The following is a 23,094-nucleotide window of genomic DNA, read 5'->3' as shown; positions in this document are numbered from 1 at the left end:
TTTCCTTTTGGGTACCACGGACTAGTGAGAGCATGGGCACAGAAACACTGTGCAGGAGAGGCTGGCCCCCGGGTGCCTGGCTGGCTCAGTCAGTAGAGCAGGTGACCTTGATCTCAGGGTCATAAGTTCAAGCCCACATGAGACATGAAGCCTATTTAGAGAGAGAGAGAAGCTGCCCCAGATGCTGAGCCACTCTCAGCCACTGAGCTTCCTGATGAATCAGCAGACACGGTTATGATCTCCAGCCTCCCTAGCTTCACAGAAACAGCTCTGCCACTGGACCCACTACCCATCTCCTGGGGGTACAGTGCCCCACCTGTCCCGTTTCCAGCCTCACTAAGGGTAGCATCACTCACTACCGTGCCAGACAGGAGCCTTAACCTTGCCCCTCACCATGAGCTTTTTGCCTTTTAGAACTCAGTGCATTTGGGGTGTCCAAGGCAGACTGTGCAGGCTCACCTCCCATCAAATCTGCTGAAGAGCCCCGTCTTGGGAAGGCTCGGCTTAGGCCGTGAGCCTCCGTGGGAATTGGGAACACTAAAGGCCTGCACTCAAAGGCCAGATGGGGCCTTTACAGGGCTACAGAGTTTGGAAGGAAGCTTCCATACCTTGGACCTGGGTTCTCAGCTCAGCCTCCCTGGGAAGTGGGGGCCTTGCCCTGTGGCTCCTACTGGGCATTCTCTCTAGCCCTGAGTGCTGCTGCTTTCCCTTCACACTGAGAAGCAGCCAATAGAATGCCAGGACATAAAGCACATAACGCTCCATCAGAGTTGACAGTCTTTTTTTTTTTTTTTTTTTTTAATGATAGTCACACAGAGAGAGAGAGAGGCAGAGACACAGGCAGAGGGAGAAGCAGGCTCCATGCACCGGGAGCCCGACATGGGACTCGATCCCGGGTCTCCAGGATCGCGCCCTGGGCCAAAGGCAGGCGCTGTGCCACCCAGGGATCCCGAGATGACAGTCTTTTTAGAAGCAAGAGCAAAATTGTGAAACCTAGAGAGATTTGGGTTGTGTTCCTACCTGGAACCTCCAGTAGGTCCAAGTATGAGCCATTCACAGACCAGAACACAGGGAGCGGAGCAGAGCAGACTTTTATTAAGGATAAATTAAAACATAATTCACTCATCACCCTAAGCGATATCTGACATTTATGTCTACTTTTTTTTCTTCCAGGAAGCTTTCAGAACAGCAAACTTTCAACATGTTCTTCATGAGTGACATGATCCCTGCTGAGTGACTGGCCTCCACTCTTCCGTTTCTGATGCAACAGGTTCTCAGGGTTGCCCTTAGAGCTCTGAGGTTTGAGATCAGGTTCCCTGGGAGGAGGGCAAGAGAGGAGTTATTCTCCTTGAACCCTCACAGATGGAGGAAAATTGAGGGTCTCTAAATGGTCTTCTCTAAGTGGGTTCCAAGGGTGGTCCACTCCCAGAACAGCCATGGACGTCGTGCTGGGTGAGCAAGGGCAGAGGGCAGAGAAGGAAAGGTCTGCAGAGTTTGGAAGGAAGCCTCCAGACCTTGGACCTGGGGATCACAGGAGGTTGCTTTGCTCCAGAAACTCCCAAATTATAGCACAAGTTCACTGCTGACGCTTTCCAGAGAGTTTCCTGAGGTTCACATCACTTCTTAGCAAAACTGGCAGCAGTGTGAGCCTTGGTCTGATCCCTTTGTGGGGTCCCCATGGAGGACTCTCTGTTACCAGAAGGCTATCATTAGGATTCCACGGGCCCCATTCTCTGCCTCATCATGGTGAGGATTGGCTTTTACATTTTTGTTTTTTGTTTTGTTATGTTTTTTGCTATCCCTTTGGTCTTCACTTAAACAAGAAGATAAATCTTACCAGATGGGAAGAATGCCATCATCACCATAGTCCCTGGGAAGTTTATGCGTTTGGCTTTGCCACTTCAGACAGTGGTCACCTCATACCTTGCAGCCAAGCATCACAAAGCACAGGATGGTGGGGCAGTTTCACATTTTAGAGACAAATCAGAGGCTCAGAGAGGGAATATCTAGGCCCAGGTTGGCGTTGAGACTGCGGGTGCCATGCTGAGCCTTTCAAGCACTACAGCTTATGACCCGGGGAGCTGGTGACCTTTCTGAGTCCATTGAAAATGTCCCCCAGCCTGTACGCTGTGCTGGAGAGACGGAGCAGAGAGAATGCAGCCAGCCCTTCAGAGGCCACACTGTGCATTATCACCTTGGAAGCCTGAGCTCTGCCACGTACCCGCCAGACCCCTGGGATAGGTCCCTACGGTGCTGCTCCTCAGGCCTGACTCTGCACACCCCCAGACTCTCTCCCCCAGGGAACCTGCCTGCTTGTCATGCTTTCCAGGCCTCAGGTCAGCCCCAAGAACAGGTTTCTGAGGTCAAAGCCTTATTTTAAAATGCACTGTGCTGCCTGCAGCTCCTGTGTCACCCATGCTCAGACACGTGTATCCAAGGCAAGTCCTAGGTTAGCAACTGGACAGCAGATCCCAAAACCCACCTGGGGGTATGATGTGTTACCCCTCTCTGCGGGCCAGAGAGTTTGGGAGGATGTGTGTGCTCAGTCAGATAACTATTGACCCCGACCACAGGTATCTGGGTTTGCTGGATGGTGCTGAGATCTGGTCCTTTGTCAGGCTCTGGGAAGAGCCGGAAGTTCCAAGAATGTGGCACAGGGTCAAAATATCCTGACAAGGGATCAAAATGCTGGGACGCACACGTCCAGCAGTCCTCGCAGCTCACAGCTGAGCATCATGTCAATGCCATGGATTCCACACCTCACTGCAAATGCCCAAGGATGGGCAGCTTCCGTCTTTGCAAGTCAAGACTAAGTCTCTTCGGGGGCCAGAAAACAGCAAGGGGAACCTGGGGGGGGGGGTGCTCAGTGGGTGAGGCGTCTGCCTTCGGCTCAGGTCATGATCTCAGGGTCCTGGGATCTGGTTCCACGTCAGGCTCCCTGCTCAGTGGGGAATCTGCTTCTCCCTCTGTAGTTCCCTGCCATTCCCCCTGCTTACACTCCCTCTCTTCTCTCTCTGTCTCTCTCTCTGTGTCAAATGAATAAATAAAATCTTTAAAAAGAAGGAGGGGGCAGAGACGTGCTTGGGGGACTGGTCTGCAGATCTCTCTGCCTGAGGTCTGTCCCTCGTACCCAGGGAGAGGTGGTGCTGAGAAAGAGCCTCGAGGTCACCATGGGCCCTCACCACCCCCTCCTTGTCCTCTGCCTCTGTTCCTCCACTGGCCCTTCTCACTATGACACATGCTTCCTCCCCAGCAGTGCTGGGTAAAGGCTGGTCCTGTGAGAAATGGAGGATGTGGCTGTCATTCCCTGGGACAGCAGCCTAGTGCCAGGTGGTGCTGCCTGCTGGTGACAGGAGAAGTACCTATCATTCTTCTTGGCCAGTCTGCTGGCCTCGTCATCCCCATCACACCAGTTTCTCTCTGTTGACAGATTTTATCAGTCACAAAACCAAACAGCCATAGAGAATCCATAAAAACTATCAAACCAGAGAGCAATTTCTTGAGTTCCCTGAAAAATGTCTCCTTCCGTCCCTACCCTCCCTGCTTGTCCCAGGCCTCCACTCACCACCCCGCAGAGAGGCCCACAGACTATCTGCAACAGGGCTTCTTCCAAATGCAGGGGCTGGGCCGGGCTCCGCTTTGGGGGGCAATGATAGAGCTGGCCCCTCGGAGCCTGCCTTTCACCTCCGCTGCCCCCCCCACCCCCTGCCCCCCCATAATGGTGCCTGGGGCTGCTCATAGGAAGGAGCAGGTTGTCACTGCTGGCTAGCCCTCCTAATCACTTCCTAATGCTATCAAGGCTTTAGCCAAGCATTGATTCCATGATTACAGTGTGCAAGCTGTGGAAGGAAGGGAACGAGAATTAGAAAAAGAAAGCATCCTGTGTGCCTTCTGGTAGCCCACTGAGGAGGCCACAGGGTGGAGAAGCATGGACAAGGAGGAAGACTCCACAGGCAGAGGGAGCACCTCTGCCCAGACTAGGCCCCGGAGGGCACACAGCACATTCTGGTTGCTGGCCTGGCACTTGGGGACGCTCTCTCACATGGCTGTTCCCAAACTGGGGCCCTGGGGCCGTCAGGGAGCCACAGGGAGCACTGAGGTAAATGGAGTCAGGGAAGCATCACTGAGGACTGGCAAGATGAATATGAGTGTTCCTGGGAAGTGAACGGCACAATTCACGTAAGCTAGCTTGTGACCATTTCACACCCTGGACCCCTAGGGAAACAGTCACTGTCTTCGGAGCATAGACCTCTCAGTAGCACAAACACAGGCACCAGCTGCCTCCGTCCCTCTATCCATGTGAAGAAATGAAAGAAGTGCCCTCTGGGGCTTGGGCCAGCCTTGCCTCCGAGTTTGTTCTCAGGAATAATCGCAGCCTGGCCAGAGCACAGGAAAGCCAGGATTGACCAGAGGCCAAAGGGCCCACCAGCTCCCAAAGCCAGGATGGGGATGGAGGCATGGCTGCTGGGGTGGCTGTGGGGCTGGGCGAGCCTGAGACCTTCACAGCAAGCATGGCCTCTGTAAACAGTTGGGGTGTCAGGAGAGCAATCCTCCTGCTGCAGGAGGATGCTTTGTCCTTGCCATGGGCCACCCCTCGGAGCCGAGACTTTAACGCCCTGCAGGTACCCCCCTGCCCCAGGGCCAGAGTCCCCAACCAGGGTCAGGAAGGCAGCTCGCCCACCTCCTTGCCATTGACTTCTTACTCTCCGCTTAAATCATCATAGGGACTCCACTAGGAAGGTGGCGGTGTTGTTTTAATCAGGTATTTGTTTACTGGGTTCCACTTACCATGCAGTGTAAGGTTTTCTGTTTAGGACAGGAAGAGCAATCGTCCCACTTCTCTAACTGTAGGAGTGCAGCCATGTGTTGCTGGAGCGGAAAGATGTCATCACGGTGGCTCTCAGAAAATGTTTTTTTCTGCTAATGGACACTCCTTTTGATGAAGGCTTTGCATCAGCAGCAATCCCCACTTAATGGTCGCAATGACCTGAATGACTGTGTCCCCCGAAATTTCAACACTGAAATCCCAGTCCCCGAGGTGATGATACTAGGAGCTGGGACTTTTAGGTCAGAAGGGTGGAGCCCTCGTGAAGGAGATTTTTTTTTCATGAGGGGGATTAGTGCCCTTTTGAACGAGACCCCACAGAGCCCCCTCACCCCCTTCCACCAGGTGAGGACTCCACGAAAGACAGGCATCTATTAACTAGAGAGCAGGCTCTCACCCGACACCGAAACTACTGGCCCTTTCATCTTGGCCTTCTCGCCTCCAGTCCTGTGAAAACTAAATTTCCATTGTTTACCAGCCCCCTGCTGTGGTGCTCTGTGAGAGGAGCCCACATGGACTCAAACACTGTGCTTGTCAGGGTTTTTTCTTGTTTTGATTCAGTACATTGTTTCTATGAAAACTGTGTATACACAGTGTTACTATATGTCTTACAAGGGGATAATGTATATTTTTTAACTGAGCTATCCTTCATCTAGAGTGTGATATTGGTTTCAGGTGTACAACACAGTGATTGGACAATTCTGTGCATTACTCAATGCTCACCACGAGTTACCGCACAAAGTGACCACACACATTATTGAGGGGTATTCCCTCTGCTGTACTTTTCATCCCCGTGACATTCACGACTGGCAGTTTGTACCCCTTCCTATCCTTCACCTGTTTAATCGCCCACCCCTCCACCCCTTTCCCTCTGGCAACCACCAGTCTGTTCTCTGTTTCTGTCTCTGTTTTGTTTTGTTGGTTGGTTCATTCTTCTAAATTCCACATATGAGCAAAATCATATTATTTGTCTTTCTCTGTCTGACTCACTGACCCTCTAGGTCTATCCGTGGTGTTGCAAATCGCAGGATTTCCTTCTTTTTTTTATGACTGAGCAGTAGTGGTCTGTTTCTTCACGCTGTTAGTTCTATCTACATGGCAGGCGCCAAAGGGAGTCTGTTGGCAAGATCCTCCCTCCACACTTGGCCTGGATGCCTTCAGGACATGGTCAGCTGCCTTAGAGTGCAGAGGACACTGGCTCTGGCTCTGGTTTTGTGCCCAAGATCTGCCATCTGAACCCACCAGGAGTAAAGCAGCTCTGTGTGCACCCACGTGCAAGAAGAGCACGTGGACCCTCATTGGAAAGTAGGGAATCAGTTAAGGAGAAGACAGAGGAGGGATCCCTGGGTGGCGGGCGGGAGGGGCTGCAGGCGGCAGGGCCTGAAGGGTGCAGGGTTCCCGGCCCCCACTGTCCGTCAGTCCAGTCGAACGTCAAGGACGCACAGGGCCCGTGACCCACGCGCCCAGATGGCGGCGACAGGCCCGCATCTGCACAGTTGGACGCCAACACCCCGACCTCGGCAGGTCCTGCCCGCAGGCGCCCCGAGGCTCCGCTTCGCTGATTGATCTCGCAAGAAACGGGGCCGCGCTGGCCTGCGGGGTCCTGGAAGGTCCTGCGTGGGGGCCCCCGGGGCGCACCGGGCAGCCTGGGGCCAGGGCGCGGGCCTGCGGGGAGGGGCGGGGGGGAGGCTCAGAGGCCCAGGAAGCCGTGGCCCGCACGCGGCGCTCGTTCCCGCCGGTGCCCCCGGTGCGCGCGCGACTCGTGCACGGAGCGAGGGCCTGGGGTGCGGAGCCGCGTTCCTCCGCTCAGCCTACCCGGAGCGCCGGGCCCCGCCCACTCCCCTCGAGCCCGCCCACTCCCCTAGGGCCATTCCACCCCGCTTCCGCTTCCGGTCGCGGGGGTGGGCGGGGCCCGGAAGCGGCGGCGGCGGCGGCGGCGGTAGCGAGGGGAGCGCGGGGCCGGCGATGGCTGCGAACCTGAGCCGGAACGGGCCGGCGCTGCAGGAGGCCTACGTGAGGGTGGTCACCGAGAAGTCCCCGACTGACTGGTGGGCCCCGGGGGGGTTGGGGGGGCCCGGGGGCCGCAGGTGAGCCGCCGCACCGCGGTCCCGCCGTCCGCTGGGGTGGGGGTGGGGGCCCCGCCGCGCCCCGGCCCCGCCGCGCTCCGGCCCCGCCGCGCCCCGGCCGCGCTCCCCGCCGGAGGCCCCGCCCAGGACGCCCCCGCGCCGAGGGGCTCTGCGCAGCCCTCCCCGAGGGATGGAAGCCGCGCCGGGCCGCCCGGGAGCGCAGGGGTGTGCGTGGGGCTCCGGGTTTCCGGGCCTGGGGGCTTCAGTCTCCCTCCTTCCAGAGCAGCCCTTCCCGCGTGAGCCCCGCGCGGCCGCCCCGTCCCCCGTATACCCCGGCGCCCTCCCGGGCGGTCGGTGTGCGGTGGCCCTGGGCGGCTGTGGGTCCTGCAGGCCCCGCTGGCTGCGCGTGGCCCTCCGCTGCGTTCCCGGTGGCCTTCAGTCTCGCTGACCAGTTGTGAGCACTTCCTAAGAAAGACGCTGAGTGTGATGACCAAGGGCGACCGGCTGTGAAGGAGCGTCTTCCCGGGCAGGGGCAGGTCCCTCTCAGGGTGGCAGAGCCGCGGAGCCCTGCAGCCAGCACCGAGGCCTGGGGACACGCGCTCGCCGCAGCACCGGCTACACAGGGGACCCCGGGTGGGCCTTCTGCGCGGTGTTGCCGGGGAGCAGCAGCTCGTGGGGAACACGTTGGGAAGGGCTTCAGTGCCTCCTCCTCCCCACGATGCTGTACGGAGTTCGCGCACGCATCAGGCTCTCATTTTTCTATGAGTTTCCAAGTGTCACCACCCCCACCCCGGTCCTGCCTCTCCCATTCTCAGAGAACCCTGCTGTTCCTCCAAACGACCATACCGCCGCACTGGGTGCCCGGTTCACATCCACGTGAGGCCACCTGACTTTGGAACCTGGGAGTGTTGTTTGTCCCTCTCCAGTCCCGCTTGCTTAGGGTGTTGCTGTTTCACGTCCCCTTTCTTGTCCAGCATAGCCTTTGCTAACTTACGTGACGGAGTCCTAGGCCTCCTACTGCCTTCCTTCGGGAGTCTTCACTCTCAGGGACCATCACTGGTTTGGGGAGGAGGTCCCACAGCCCAGTGGGCAGTCCAAGCCTCCCACGTTTCTAGCTATTCCTTGGGCTGCGTCTCACAGCTGTCTGCTGCCACCCTACCTTCCCTTTGTCCCCTCGCCCAGTCAGAGCCCCCCACCTCCGTCTGACCAGCCAGCCTCCTGCAGCACTGCAGGTCATACACTCAGTGGCACAGACCCTGGCTTCTCTCATCATCACAGCCTCAAACATCCCAACAGAGAATGTGTGGCCTGTCCCCAGTTATTCGCTGAACAAGTATATAGACAGGTTACTGCTTAAATTTCAGTGGCTTCCTCTTTCACGTGGAATAAAGCTCAGACCTCTTGCCTGGGCTCCTAGGTGCTGTGTGGCCTGCTCCTGATCCCTCTGGCCACCCCTCCCACTTACCACACTGGGGCCACACCTGTTTGCCACCACCGTGGCTTTCTTTCTCTTCCTCAAACTTGTGAGCTGCTTCCTCCTCAGAGCCCTCTCACTCTTGCTGCTTCCCCATTCTAGAGCACCCTTCCACATCACCCTGGGGGGCTCCCCACACTGCCTTCTTGGAGAGGCCTTACTTGACTCCTGGCGCCCTGTGCGACTTTCCCTAGATACGTGCCAGACGCTGCTCTCCTCGCCACAGAGGCTGGGCCCTCTCTGTCCCCAGCGCAAGGCTGCTGTGTCCCTTCAGGGCTCGCATGGACAGTGACCTAGAGGGGTACAGAACATGGGGCAGAGGATACCAGCAAGACAAGGTGGGCTCTGGCTTGGTGGGTACAGAGCAGGTTATGCCGGTTGGGGGCCTGAAGCTAGGGAGGGTGGGGAACAAGCGCATATCAGCTCTGCATCACAGGTCTTTGCTTTGGTTCCCGAGGTGGTTCTAGACTGAGGCGTGTGAGTTTATCTCCTGCACCTACTTTGCTGCCTGACAGGGTGTTAGTCTGGATGGGTTTCCTTTTTTGTCTCCTGTTAGAAAGTAAGCTTCATGGTCCCGGCCTGTTGGGTTTTATTGGAAGCCTCATGCCAGGGACCAGCAAGCGGTAGGTTCTCAGTATGTGTTTTTGGAAGGGTTGCTTGTATTACCAGGTGCTTGGTGCACCACGCTCCGTGTGCTGTGCCCAGGCGAGCACACCACTTGTCCACGGTGATTTGAAAGATGGACCGAAGTCTGTTGAATGTGGGAATGAACCTCTGAGCCAGGAGCATTCCAGAAAGTGGGTTAGGCTGGAGCCCAGAGTGGAGGGGAATGAAGGTAGAGGGCAGGCAGCAGGCATGGGCCCCTTGGAAGTAGGAAGTATCTCTGCTCCCTGCAGCTTGTCCGGCGTCCCCGTCTTCTGCAGCCAGGGCTGGGTGGCTTCGAGATATACAGGCTTCTTTCCTCCAGCAGGAAGGCTGGCCAGGACTCCGGCCCCCAGAGTCTGGACATCCAGCACCTCCCATATTTTTGCCCTGTTGGCGCGTTCCTTCTAGTGTGTGTCTCCTCCTCGGAGGCCTGTCCCCCCTGCCAGGCAGACCGGCTATGCCTGGGGCTCCTTTCTTCCCACTTTCTGACACTCGGCAGCTCTGCCTGGTGGCCTTAGCAAGGCCTTGGGGATGCTGAGTGGAGGCTGATTTCATTCCTGTCAGATTCTTTTTTTTTTTTTAAGGTTTTATTTTTAAGTGATATCTACACCCAACATGGGGCGTAAAGCCACAACCCGAGATCAAGCGTCGCACGCTCCACCAACAGAGCCAGCCAGGCGTCCTGGTTCCTGTCACGCTCTTTACCCCGTGGCCCCTGTCTGGCCGGCCTGGGCAGGCCTGTGCTCAGAGCATGGGGGCATGACCCGCTAGTCCAGGTTCTGCCTCTGACCTGCTGTCTGCTGGGTCAGCACCCCACCCCCTCCACCCTCTGTCTGCCAGCGCTGCCTGGAGCTGAACTGCGGCTATTGATGGTTGGGCCCTGTGTGGACTGTGGATAAGCCACATCTTCCAGAAAGTTCTCCATGGGTCACCTCTGTGCTGGTCAAGCAACTTTCCATGCCCTAGACGTAATAAAATTTGCCGTATTTCCTGAACACCTCGGGCCCAGTTCATAGGCATGAATCTTTCCCAGAGTTCTTAGGTGCGGCCCAGGGTCACCTGTGAAGACTTAAGGCTCCTCCAGAAAGAGTTTTCCCAACCATGGAGTCTGTCCCGTGAGGAGACTGACTTCATGCTGAGTCATGGCCTATATGGCTTCTGGGTTTTCCAGGAGAGTCCCAAGCCCAGAGAGACCTGCTGCACCAACTCCTCAGGCTTTCGGGAGGCAGAGCACACAGGCACCAGGCTGTGGTGTTGGGTGTGTGTTGGGCTGCCTTCCCAGATGCCCAGTGTGCGCACTCCCATTTCCTGCCTCACCTGCTGGGGTGCTTTGGTTCCGGAAGGCACGGGAATTCTCTGTCTTCTCCAGTTCGCGTACCTGGGAGGCCCATGGGGTCTGGTGGGGCCCATGCGGCTGTCACGCTCAGCTCCTGGCAGGTGTGGCAAAGGCCACAGAGCTTGTTTGTTTTGTTTCAGGGCTCTCTTTACCTATGAGGGTAACAGCAATGACATCCGTGTGGCTGGCACAGGGGGTGAGTATGTCCCAGTGAAGGCGGGGGGCGGCGGGGGGGGGGGTTGTAGGCATCGGTGCTCCCTGGCAGCCTTGGCCATCACAGCTAACGCAAGGAGACTGCGGGCACAGAGGTGTCCCAGCACGTGGCGAGACTGTTAGGACCGCTCCCCACCACAGTGTCGGTGTTGGAGCTACATGCAGCTCTGTTACTCAGCGAGTGCTCACCAGCACCTCCTCCACTGGCTGCACAGTGGTTCTGACTGGGCTAGAAAACCTGCCCCTCACTCCCTGCTGGTCATCTGCTTAGAAGGAGGTCTCAGGCCCCTGTGTTTCTTGCCAGCACCCCAGGGGTACTCAGGCTCTGCTGTGAGAGCCCAGGGTAGGGGCTCAGCACTGCTCCAAGCCCGTGGGGACCCTCCAGCTACATTACTCAATCTAGCTCCTTACAGCCTGGGTGGGTTTGGGGGTGCTGATAACAGTTGAAGAGGGCCCGCTCCTGTGCCCCCGTCACTCCCTTATCTTTACGTGGAGGGTCTGAGAGCTGAGCCCGAGCACAACTGCAGGCTGGTCCCATCTGCTCAGGGCCCTTTGTGGGGTCCAGGCAACAGGAAGATGGTTGCAGAGACCCTCCGTTTGGAAGCTTTATGCCCACTTTGTTGCATGACTGTCAACATTTGTTGCATTTTTGTTTCTGGAGCTGTCTGTGGGTTTTATACGAATGGTTTTTAGGCTGGCATGTGGAACATCTCACCTGAGGTGCTTGTCACAGACACAGATCCTGTGCAGCAGCTTAGTGGGGGCAGGACGAGGAGTCTGATTCTGCAGGCAGCACTGAGCCCTGGTTCCGAGGCAGATTGGAGTTCCTCTTCTGGGGGGCACTGTGCCAGGGCAGGCAGCAGGTGTGGGACCCTCTGACCCTCCCTGTGCCCACTGCAGAGGGGGGCCTGGAGGAGATGGTGGAGGAGCTCAACAGCGGGAAGGTGATGTACGCCTTCTGCAGGGTGAAGGACCCCAACTCTGGCCTGCCCAAATTTGTCCTCATCAACTGGGTATGTGGAACCCGGGGGGCTCTGAGTTCTTATCCAGGCGTGACCCCAAAAAGCTCCCTTTCCTGCTTTCCTCCTTTGCCTTCCGTGGTGGGAGCGGAGGAGGACCTGTCTTCGGGGCAGCTCAGAGGTGGTGGATGAAGTCCTTGTGCCCCAGAGGACAGTGGGGGCACTGCTAGCCCAGAACCACTCCCACAACCAGCAGTACAGTCCAGGACACCCACACATTCGTCCCCTTCAGGGGGTCGTCCTGAGGGAGCGAAGGGCCTGGGGAGACCAGGAGGTTCTGAGGCAACCCCCCACCCCCACCAGTGGAAGCTGGCAGTCATCCTGCACTCAAGAATCTCCTTGACTTGAAGGATGTGGGGCTCACCGTATGGTCTGCTGTAGGGTCACAGTTGTCCCTCTGCTGGGTCCCTAGGGAGGCAGGGCGGTGGGAAGTTGGCAGGTCACGCCGGTGTGTCATGTTGCAGACAGGCGAAGGTGTGAACGATGTGCGGAAGGGAGCGTGCGCCAACCACGTCAGCACCATGGCCAGCTTTCTGAAGGTGAGGGCTGCACCCTGAAGGCCTCACACAGGTCTCCAGGCTCCTGTGATCCTGGGCGGGCGTGAGCGCGAATCACAGCCAGAACCGGAAGTGGGTCCCACTCCCCGATGCTCTCTTTGGACTTGAGGACGTGAGCAGAGGCTGCTGCGCTCCTGCTCGGCCAGCACCCAGAGGGCCATGCTGCGGCCAGAGCGACCAGCAAGCTGGTGTTAGCAGCGGGGAGGAACAGGCGATTGTCCTTTTCAAGCACAGGGAAGGCCAATCTGGAGTGAGGTCTTGGGTTCCGTTGGTTTTGTGAGGGTTTATTCAGCCGTGTTGTCAGGATTTGGAGGAGCAGGAAGGGTGCAGGTGCCCAGCCCCCTCAGCGGGCACATTCCCCTGTACCCTGTTTGTAGCCAACCTCTGTGTGTATTTACATCAGTCCTCGCAGTGGAACCTCGTTTAGTTCCAGAAGCCTTTGTTGTTAGCTTGTCAGATAACCTGCATTTCTTTGGTTACTGGCAAAAAGATCTAGGACTTTGATTTCTAGTCTGCTGACGCTTTTTCAGACATGCCTCAGTTTCTCCATCTGGGAGCTGAAAGAGAATCCCAAGCTGTTGGATGTTTACCAGCAGGGAGTGAGGTCATGGGTCTGACTTCTCAAGAAGAAATTGGTGCCTGGGGCACCCAGCTGGCTCTGTGTGAGGAGTGAGCGACTCTCAATCTCAGGGTCCTGAGTTCAAGTCCCAGGTTGAGTGTAGAGATTACTTGAATAAATAAGACAAAAAGAAAAAAAAAGGAAGAAGAAATAAGTGGTTTGCTCTTTGCAGAAATTGCATTTCCAGATCCTTTTTTAAGTTGGCTTTTCGTTAATTTGTTGATTTCGTTAATCAGGACTATTTCCTGCCTGGGCCTCCAGCAGCCAACACACAGCCCTGGGGAATCAGCCTGGGCAGGGGCAAGGTGCTGGGGTGAGAACAGGCTCTCTGCCTCACGATAGTTTGTCGGTCTTGTGGAGAGCGTGCCTAGGGCCCCAGCAGAGTCTCCTGACCTCGAACCCCAGGCAGCAGTTGTCTGAGCTCTGCAGACTTGGGGCTGCGTCCTGTCCTCTCCTGGAGCTGCAACACCTAGGTGCCGTCCTGCTGCAGGGGGCGCATGTGACCATCAACGCGAGGGCTGAGGAGGACGTGGAGCCTGAGTGCATCATGCAGAAAGTGGCCAGGGCCTCAGGAGCCAACTATGCCTTCCACAAGGAGAGTGGCCGTTTCCAGGACATAGGCCCTCAGGCCCCAGTGGTGAGTGCTGCCCGGGGCCAAGGGTGTCTTATCCCTCATGGGCTTCCGGTCCTGGAGGCAAATCTAGGTGCAGATGGTGAGCCCAGGCCAGAGAGAAGCTGGAGCTGCCTCCTAGTAGGCAGGTGCTAGTGGGCGTGAGGAGCAGCCCTCTACCCTGCCTGCTGGTTCCACTGGCTGTTCTGGAGCCTCTTACACCTGGATGGTGGGCACCATTGGGGAGCTTCAAGTGCTGGATGGTCAGGCCCCTTCCAGCTGTGGGTAGACACCAGACATCCTGGTTATGGAGAGCCCAGTTCCCCGAAGCAGCGCTGCAGTCTATGGAGACTCCCTGGACACTGGCACGGTGACCAGCTGTCTGAGGCTAGTGGACCAGCTCCTAGAAGCGGTCAGCCTCAGAACCTCCTTGGCTTCTATCCATTGGGGCCTAGTGCAGCCAAAGACCCCCCTTGGCATTGCCCAGTGGTTCCTGGGGCCTTCAGGCCATCTTGGTGAAGAGGCCCCGGGCCAGGTGCCACTGCCGCTGCTAGGCACGGCCCCCACAACTATTGTTCACGTTCTGTGCTCCCGCAGACGGTCCTGTAGCGGATCCTCTGTCGTCCACAGGGCTCTGTATACCAGAAGACCAACGCCATCTCTGAGATCAAAAGGGTCGGCAAAGACAGCTTCTGGGCCAAAGCAGAGGTGAGTGCTGTGCAGGTGCGTCGAGCACAGCCAGCCCTCAAGGAGATCGTGCATGCCAGGTGTCGGGGTGTCTTCCTTGCCGTCCCTGTGTTTCTCATGATAAAGAACACGTGTCCTCATTAGTGGCTGTGCTCGAGCATGCTTCTGCACAGGCCTCACTTGCATGGGTTGGGGGGCAGGAAGGGAAGCTCGCCTGCTTGCTGTGCAAGTGCTGAGTGGGGCAGGCGGGGTCGGCTCTCCCTGCAGAAGGAAGAGGAGAATCGCAGGCTGGAAGAGAAGCGGCGGGCAGAGGAGGAGCGGCAGCGACTGGAGCAGGAGCGCCGGGAACGGGAGCTGCGGGAGGCGGCCCTCCGGGAGCAGCGCTATCAAGAGGCACAGGCCAGTGAGGGACCCCAGAGGTGAGGCCCCAGAGGGAGGGCAGAGGGAGGGTCCCACATGGGCTGCAGCTGGGCTGCAGCACCTCCCTCTGCTCCCCCAGCAGGAGGAGTGAACAGCAGGAAGTGGCTTCAAGGAACATAGAGCAGGTGAGACGTGGGTGCTCCCTCTCCAAGGGGTCCCTGATATGCTGGAGCCCAGCCCAGCAGGCCTAGGGAGGGGGCCGCTGGGAAGGTCCTGCAGCCAGCTGGGACCTGTGGGTGCACAGGAGGTGGCAGTGGAGAGTGAAGGGCAGAAGCGGCCAGTGAGGACGAGTCCGTGAGCCCCTCCCACATCTCCGGGACCCCTCACCGCTGGGTCCACATGCACTCCCCACAGGAGCCGGTCAGTCAGCCAGCACACCCGCGGGAGATCTTTAAGCAGAAGGAGAGGGCCATGTCCACCACTTCTATCTCCAGCCCCCAGCCAGGTGAGTCTTCCTTCTGCACCTCACCGTGAGGTGGGGGCAGGCCGAGTGAGAGCCTAGGATCCCAGTGTGGGGCCCCCAGAGGTAGTGACACGTCAGACAGGCAAGTGAGCAAGGAGAGCTTGCACTCCTTAGAGTGGCTTCTGGAGAGGAGCCTGGGCTTCAGGTGTCCCTTTCCTGCCCATAGCCTCATCCTGCAGAGACCTAGAAAGCAAGGGCCATGTGTGGCTTCAGAGGGGAGACCCTCCAGCCCGGCCCTATTAACCTGTGGTGCAGCATGCACAACGCGGGACCACACTGCTGCCCTCTCCCACGCTGTGCCCTGGGTGTCTGAGGTGTGCACGCCGCTGGTGCTTCAGCTGCTGTGTGCCACCCGTCCTCCTGTGTGACAGCCATTGTCCCAGTGCAGGATGCAGATCTTCTCTTCGTCCAGTGCAGGTGCATTTACCTTTGGTTTGCAGGGAAGCTGAGGAGCCCCTTCCTGCAGAAACAGCTCACCCAGCCAGAGACCCATCGCAGCCCGGAGCCCACCCAGGCCTCCTCCAGGCCCAGGGCAGGCAAGGCATTTGGCCGCCCCTGGGGGGCTGGGGACGGGAAGTGGGAGGGAGGAAGGGTGTGCGATCCCCTTCCTGGGCTCAGAGTGGGCTGCATCCTCCTGTGCAGATATCCATGAGGAGCCCCTGTCCAGCGGTCCGCCATGTGTGGTGCAGGTGGAAGAGGAGGCTGTGTACGAGGAGCCCCCGGAGCAGGAGACTCTCTATGAGGATCCCCCAGTGGTGAGTTCCCCACAGCAGGGCCTGGCTGTGAAGGGGTCACGTGCCCAGAAATGCTCTCTCAGCCACGCTAGTCACGGGATGCCTGACTTTTCAGTAGCTCCCTACATGCGGATTATCTCGTGTAACCTTGGGGCAGTCCCTTGCAGTAACTTGTCTGCCTCACCTCTGCTGTGGGAGGTCATGGAGGGTGGGCAGCAGCAGCCAGTGAGCCTGTAACTAGAACCCCAGATTTCCCTTCTCTCCTTCGGGGGGCAGGTGCCGCAGCAGGATGCCGGTTCTGAGCATGTGGATTCCTACCCGGGGCTGCGCGGGAAGGGGCTGTGTGCCCGGGCCCTGTACGACTACCAGGCAGGTAACGTGCTGCGGTCCCGCCGCTACACTGTCAAGGGACAGGCTTCGGAGGCTCCTTCAGGGTGATAGAAAGGGGAGGGGAGGATGGGGTGGACGGCCCGCACAGCCCAGGCCTCCCCCTGGTGCTCTGGGCAGCCGCCCAGCATGTGTTGGTGTGAATCCCAGGTGCCAGCATTGTGCTAGAGCCTGCAAGTGTGACCAGAGGGGTGGGTGACCTGGACACGGGGCCCCCAGTGGTCCTGGGCGGAGCCTCAGGAAGCAGGCTGCTTGTGTGGAAGTGGGGGGCCCCAGGGGGAGTGGCCGGCACCCGACCACCAGCCCCAGTACAGACTCCCCTTCCCACAGCCGACGACACTGAGATCTCCTTTGACCCCGAGAACCTCATCACAGGCATCGAGGTGATCGATGAGGGCTGGTGGCGTGGCTACGGGCCAGATGGCCACTTTGGCATGTTTCCTGCCAACTACGTGGAGCTCATTGAGTGAGGACCCTCCACTGCTGGCTGCAGCAAGGCCATCCTTCCCTTCCCCACCCAGATGTGCTTTCCTTACTTCTGGGAGAGGTGGCGTGCCCGGCACAAGAGCAACACCCTGCTCCTCCAGGAATGGGACCCCCCCCCTCGCCAAACAAGACAAGCCCTTGGGCTCCCTCAGACTTGGGTGCTCAGCCTCTTGTCACCCTAGATGCAGCAATATCCTGTGATTCCCACACTTGGTATCGCAGCTCCCAGGCTCTCCCAGCCTGGCCTTTGACCCCACAGAGGACATGGAGCCACACCCTGCCCATGGCCAGCCCTTCCGTGGCCTCTGCCTGAGGGGGACAGCACTGCCACGCCGGGCGGTCTGCGCAGGGGTATTTGCCTTTTCCTTTTCCTGGCTCTAAAGGGTGCTGGCTACAGCTGTTAGCGAGGCTCAGCATCAGTGAACTGGGAGTTTAGGACCAAAGTCTGAGTGGGTTGTGACAGTTTGGGCAGCAGTAGGTGATCTTTCAGGACCTTACCCTGTGCTCCCAGTTCTGTCCCCCTGCCTGCGTGGCAGACAGTGAGCAGTGTGGACAGGATAAATAACTAAGCCCCGATCTGTGTGTAGGATCAGCAAATGTGTCCTTCCATGTGGCACGCCCTCTTCTACTGGCCCTGGTGTGTGCGCTCCCCTGACTCTGGCTCAGGAACCAGAGCAGCCTGTGCCTGCTGTCTCACCCTGTCTGTCCTGGCCCATTCGTGTCTGCTTTTGGACCGAGCACTGCCCTCTCGTGACCCGAATACCCCCGTGTAGAAACCAATCCCTTCCTGGGTGTCTGGGGTGTGTGTGTGTGCACGCTGCGCCCTCAGACCTGGGGCCCACCGTGGTCTCCTGGGAGAGGCATAAAAGTAAAGATGTGACTGAAGTCCGCCTCTTGCATTTCAGTCTCCTGAATGCCATGGGGACCCTCTGCCCAAACAGGGCAGCGTGTGTACGCATCAAGTGAGGTCCCTGGCACCCCCTGAATGTCAGCAGGGCCATTCCTTGTGTGCCCTGGCAGGTGCCAAGTGGAAGCACCTGGGCTGAAGGTCGCTCTAAGGAGACCACTGGGCCTGGATGCTGGCAGGTGGCCCATCTTGTTTCCTCCCCACCACCCCCAAGCTGTGGGGGTTTCAGGTCCCACGTTGCAGGCTTTGAGGTTGCTGTGGGCTTGTTCTCAGGCGTGTGGACGTCCAGGAGGTGGTGCTTGGTACCCCTGCCCCATGCCCCTCACCCTGGGGCTGCAGGGACAGCAGAGGACGCCCCATCTGGGGGAAACTGGCCATGGTTGCTGTCCCAGCTGCCTGGGCAGAGCTGGGTCACCCCAGGCACCCTGGTTCTAGATCAGGGTTACCAGGTGGTCATTCAGTTTTTGGCATCACCATAGGGGGCCTCTAAGAACTTACCTGATAGCGCAACTTGGGGACCAGACCCCTGCCCTTGGTTCCTGGGGCCCTCACACCTAATGGAGGTGGGCAGCAGGGGCCAAGCACCCTTGGGCCAGGTTTGTGGAACCCCAAGCTCAAAGCTTTGGGAGCTGGGCATGCTGGGGTCAGTCACACGGTACTCCAGGTGGTAGGAGGAGGTGTCTTTATTGCCAGAAGCCCACCCTTCACTTAGCCTTGCCCTGGGCGGCCACAGCCTCCATGGCCTTCCTCACGGTTTCCTCGTCACCCAGGAACCGCATAGGCTTGGTGGGCTTCAGCGCCTGGTCCAGCTCATACACGATGGGGATCCCTGTGGGTAGGTTCAGCTCCATGATGGCCTGGTCAGACATCCCTGGGCCGGGGAACACAGTCCTCAGTCTTCCAGGCAGCTGCCCGCCCTCACGTGAAGCAGGCCCTGTGACCTTTCTGGGCCACAGAGCCCAGTCCTCCAGGCAGCAGCCCTCCCGCCCCCAGCAGCTAGCCACAGTGCAGATGGGGCTGAAGAAGGTCCAGCCAGAAATGAGAGACCAAGTGGCTTGCAGAAAGTTGTGGTAAACCAGGACCTCATGCCCCCAAACTGGAGCCACTGGGACCTGGGCCCTCGGCTCGGCATTAGTCTCTTCTGGCCAGATTGATGGATGTTGGGTATTTAGAGTGTCCTAAGTTCTGGCTATCCAGAGCGAGGGTGCTCCTGACAGCTGGTGGTGGAGGGGAGGCCCTGTGGGTGGAAAGGGCACGGTTTCCTGGGGAAACCTGACCCTGCCTGCCTCCGCAGCCCCTGGCCTGGAATAGCAGCTCGACCTTTGCAGTTCCGACACCCCGCCCCCCAGGTCTGCGGACAGTGGGAGACTGTTGCTGGCCTCTTTACTTCTCTCCCAGACCTAGTCCCTGGAAGGGACGGCCACAAGGTGGTTGTGGGGAGGGTGGACTGGGGCTGGCCAGGCCGGCGGTGGGGAGCCACTTGTCTGCTCTGGCCAGCAACCTGTAGACCCCTAGAGCAGGAGGCTTGGTGCTCCCCACCCTACCTGCCTCCTTCCCCTTCCCATAGTCCCAACAAGGTGCAAGGCCTTTCGGATGCTTAGACTGTCCTGAGCATCTGTGCAGTGTAGAGTGCGTTCACAGGAAGCCCGGAGGAGGAGTGTGCCGTGCTGGGAGGGTATAGTCCCCCACCCACCCCCCAGTGCTCCTTAGTGGGAACCCAGTGAGGGCCAGGGGTCAGGAATGCTCCACACCTGCACTCCAGGTTTCACTAGTCTTACCTTTGCTTGGTGTGGGTGTGAGCTGGGGTCCTAGGGATGGGCGTGGGCAGTCCTGGGAGCAGTCCCGCCACCCCATAGAAGGTGATTGAGCCCCAGCAAGTGACTTGACCAGGGTCACACAACAAATGGATGTGGACCAGACGGCCCCGCCTTTCCCCCCGGCTGGGTGTCCTTGGGCAGGGCCCTCCCGCGGCTTGCCTAGGCTTGCGTCCGGGAGGCCAGGCCATTCCCAGGCCTCCCAGCCCCTACACAGGGCCTGGGCCCTTTCATCCACAGCCTTCGGCGCGACACTCATTTTCCAGTGTCCCAGGACATACACAAGCAAAACAAGTTTACAAAGTGTTTTTTAAGAATGGTCTCTCGGTCCTCCCCACTGACCGTGTGAACCCCTCCCATGCGTGCTGGCATCTGCAGAGCCGCAGGCCAGGGTGCACTTGGCTGAAATGAGGATTTGCATGCCCGCCCCCGCCCCGCGGGAGGGTGGCCTCACCTTCCAGGTGCTTGACAATGCCCCGCAGGCTGTTCCCGTGGGCCGCGATGAGCACTCGCTTGCCAGCTTTGATCTGGGGGGCGATCTCCTCGTTCCAGAAGGGGAGGGCCCGCGCGATGGTGTCCTTCAGGCTCTCGCAAGTGGGCAACTCCCCGGGCTTCAGGCCCGCGTACCGGCGCTCCTGGGGGCATCCACACTGCTGTTCCCTCCCCAGATAGCCAGTGCCTCCCGCGGCCCTGGGCGCCCTTCCCCGGGGGCTGCCCCTGGGCCCTCCCCCGGAGCCCTGGGCTGCTCACCTTGCTGATGGAGCCGTAGTAGGGGTGCTTCTCATCCATGGGGGGTGGCGGGATGTCGAAGGAGCGCCTCCAGATCTTCACCTGCTCCTCCCCGTGCTTGGCGGCCGTCTCCGCCTTGTTGAGGCCGGTGAGGCCGCCGTAGTGGCGCTCGTTGAGGCGCCAGGTGCGCACCACGGGCAGCCACATCTGGTCCGTGCCGTCCAGGATGGTCCAGAGGGTGCGGATGGCCCTCTTCAGCACGGACGTGTAGCAGATGTCAAACTCCATCTTGGCGTCCTTGATGGCCTGGGCCCCCCTCGCAGCCTCCTGGGCCCCCTTCTCGCTCAGCTCGGCGTCAAACCAGCCGCAGAAGCGGTTCTCCTGGTTCCAGGTGCTCTCGCCGTGCCGAACCATCACGAGGCGGTGGGTGGACATGGTGCCGGGACCGAGGCGGGCTGCGAAGGGACGGCTGCCTTCCCGGGGCGCCCGGCCTTATAACCGGCCGTCCCCAGCCCCCACCCCGGCCAACTGCCAGGCTGCATTCCAGGCCGACAGGCGGCGGCAGGTGGCCAGTAGCAGAGCCTGGGGGAGGGCGGCCCCGAGCACCTAAAATAGCCTGGTGGCGGCCGGCCACCGGGCGGCACGGGGTGTGAAGGGCAGACGTCAGGGCCTCTGAGCCGCCACCGAGAGGCGAGAGGCGGGAACGCCGGCGGGGGCCATCAGGCGGAGGGACAAAACCTTCCCGAGCTTACTCTGGGGCCTCAGGGACGCAGCGGGGAGTCAGGTGGGGGGTGCACACTTGCCTGTGTGTGCCCGGGCGCACGTGTCTGTATGCACACGCATACAGGTAGGCTGCCTGTGGCTCCCCCAGGAATCCGGCTCCTCCCCAGCTCCCTCTGCCCTGCCCACAGGGTGAGTCCTGAGGGGGCCCCTGCCCATGACCAGGCTGGAAGCGGCTGGGACATCCTCTCCACTAGCCGGTCCCTCGAGGGCCGGGTGGCCACAGCAGAGCCAGGGGAGTGGGTTGGGGCCGGAGCCCTGGAGAGGGCAGTGCGTCCCTGCAGGAGGGGGCGTGAGGCAGAGCTGTGTGCAAGGGGCTGAGCTGAGCTGTTTGCAAGACACCCCGGGGAGGTGGAGGGGTCAGGCCAGAGGGGAGCGGAGGATGCCCCTGTTCTTGGCACATCTGTCCCTTAAGCCAGGCTGGCCCCTCCCAGCTGAAACCACCTTTAAGAAGAAAGAGAAACCCAGGGATCCCTGGGTGGCTCAGAGGTTTAGCGCCTGCCTTTGGCCCAGGGCGCGATCCTGGAGTTGCGGGATCGGGTCCCACGTCGGGCTCCCGGCACGGAGCCTGCTTCTCCCTCCTCCGGTGTCTCTGCCCCTCTCTCTCTCTCTCTCTCTCTCTCTCTATCTCTCTGTCTCTCTGTCTATCATAAATAAGTAAATAAATCTTTAAAAAAAAAGAAGAAGAAAGAGAAACCCTAGTCAGGCACTCCAGGGGCCTCCAGAACCAAAGGCGCTGGTTGTGGGGTTTGTGCCCAGCTCAGCAGGAGCACCCACAAGTGGGCCGAGGTTGGTGTTGGGGGGCCAGCCCAAGACCTCTGCGTTCAGATGTGGGGGGGATGAAGGCCCTTGGGGCAGGAGCTGCGGCCTCAGGAGGGAGCCCGCCGAGGGTCCCTATATCCACAGCCTCACCCTGTCGCACGTCTGAAAGTGGAAAAGGGTGGATGGCGGACCGGCAGACGGGTCAGCTACCACGCTGAGCCTTGGGCTTGGGCATGCGAAGCCCTGGCATCTCTCCCTCCGGCCCGCGTCTGCCCTACGGACGGCCTCCCCGCTCTGGGGCCCTCAGACAGAGACTCCACCCCAAGGCTGGCAGGTGGAGGCCACCCGCCTAGCAGTGCCACACATGGGCCTTGCTGCTCGAGCTCGACATCTCCTGTAGGTGGCTGCTCTGTCGCCTCGACCACTGACCGGGCCTGGGGGCCAGTGGGGAGCCAGGCGGAAAGCCCAAGTTCAGTGCAAGACGGCTCTCCGGATCCCCCCAGGTTACGAGGAACAAGTAGGTGGAGTCAGGGAAGGGAGGGGCAGCCTTGGAGGAGCCCCAAAGAGCAGCGGATTCTGCTCTGGGGAGAGCATTCCAGGCGAAGGGACCAGCGAGTCAACAGGCCCCTGGGGGGCAGCGCCACCACGGGTGCAGCAGGGGGCACCAGGGGCTGCTGGAGGCACAGCTGCGTTTTTAGTCACTTGCCTCTGGGGGGGAAGTGAGGCCTGAGGGGGGGGGCGGAGCCCTGGGGGAGGCAGCGACTTTGGGTTGGGGGAAGAGGAAGCTGCATGGCCTGGGCTGGGTGCCGATGAGGCGGCTGGAGGCTGCTGCCTGGGGGAGGGCTGGGCCTCGGGCCCCCGGCCTTGGTGGCAGCACGACGGACAGCCCAGGTACCTGCTGGGCACACCCCCTGTGCCGGGAGGCTCAGGCACTGGGGGTGGTGAGGCCCGGGCCGTGGGGGCCTGCGCCTCTGTGAAGGGAGACAGACGGCCTGACGCCTGACCTGCTGGGTGGTGGGATGAGACCGCAGAGGAGGCAGCGCGCGCCCCCCTCCACTCTCCCCCTGACCGCAGCTGCGGGTGCAGAGGGAACTTGGTGTGTGAGAAGTAGCAGCCGGGAGGTGGTGTGAGGAGAGGAGGTTCGAAGTTCCACAGGACGCTGACGAATTCACGGTTTGTCCATCCTGGATTGCCCCGCTCAAAGCCTGGACATGCACCCAGGGTGGACAGAAAGGGCTGTGGAGAAGCCCTAGGGTCTGAAAGCAGCAGTGAAGGCCCTGCAGCGTCCCCACCCCAGCTCCAAGTGATAATGTGCAGGTGGCATAGTGATGGCAGTGCCAGCCGGGCAGGCCCCCGTGACCCCGAGAGGGGAGCTACCCTCCAACCGGAGGCGCGTGCCCCAGCCACCTGCCGCCTTCCCTCTGCCCCCGGCAGCCCCGGCCCAGGCCTGGGTGCAGCTGCAATAACTGTGCCACGGAGAGGGGAATCCAAGTTCCCCGGGAGCTGTGAAGGGTCAGGGCAAGTGCGGGGAGGAGGGAGATTAGGTGAGTCATCCAGGTAG

The 23,094-nt window shown here is 59.7% G+C and overlaps 2 protein-coding genes and 1 long non-coding RNA gene across 6 annotated transcripts; 2 read left to right on the top strand and 1 right to left on the bottom strand.

The window, feature by feature from the left end:
- Positions 1-1,173: 1,173 nt before the first annotated feature.
- On the top strand, positions 1,174-3,062 carry LOC140599635 (uncharacterized). Its single transcript, XR_012002500.1, has 2 exons — positions 1,174-1,270; positions 1,824-3,062. It is a non-coding gene; the product is annotated as an uncharacterized lncRNA (long non-coding RNA).
- A 3,655-nt stretch (positions 3,063-6,717) lies between these two features.
- Positions 6,718-17,426, top strand: DBNL (drebrin like). Of its 4 annotated transcripts, none has more exons than XM_025988330.2 (13): positions 6,718-6,838; positions 10,487-10,542; positions 11,460-11,572; positions 12,043-12,117; positions 13,245-13,391; positions 13,995-14,072; positions 14,319-14,470; positions 14,554-14,596; positions 14,826-14,916; positions 15,375-15,470; positions 15,577-15,689; positions 15,945-16,041; positions 16,386-17,426. In XM_025988330.2, the coding sequence occupies exons 3-13, from the start codon at positions 11,477-11,479 to the stop codon at positions 16,523-16,525; spliced, it is 1,128 nt and encodes a 375-aa protein (XP_025844115.1). In that variant the 5' UTR covers positions 6,718-6,838; positions 10,487-10,542; positions 11,460-11,476; the 3' UTR covers positions 16,526-17,426. The 4 variants fall into 4 exon arrangements, with proteins under 4 accessions (XP_025844115.1, XP_025844114.1, XP_072619151.1 ...); XM_025988329.2 differs by having other exon boundaries at positions 14,551-14,596; XM_072763050.1 differs by having other exon boundaries at positions 6,724-6,873.
- A 687-nt stretch (positions 17,427-18,113) lies between these two features.
- On the bottom strand, positions 18,114-20,517 carry PGAM2 (phosphoglycerate mutase 2). Its single transcript, XM_025988333.2, has 3 exons — positions 20,013-20,517; positions 19,717-19,897; positions 18,114-18,319 (listed from the first exon to the last, which is right to left on the bottom strand). The coding sequence occupies exons 1-3, from the start codon at positions 20,424-20,426 to the stop codon at positions 18,153-18,155; spliced, it is 762 nt and encodes a 253-aa protein (XP_025844118.1). The 5' UTR covers positions 20,427-20,517; the 3' UTR covers positions 18,114-18,152.
- Between the last annotated feature and the right edge of the window lie 2,577 nt (positions 20,518-23,094).

This window comes from Vulpes vulpes, chromosome 7 (genome assembly GCF_048418805.1).
Source record: "Vulpes vulpes isolate BD-2025 chromosome 7, VulVul3, whole genome shotgun sequence".
NCBI lineage: Eukaryota > Metazoa > Chordata > Mammalia > Carnivora > Canidae > Vulpes > Vulpes vulpes.
Note: the sequence above shows the minus strand (reverse complement) of the source record. Positions and strands in the feature narration are given on the sequence as shown.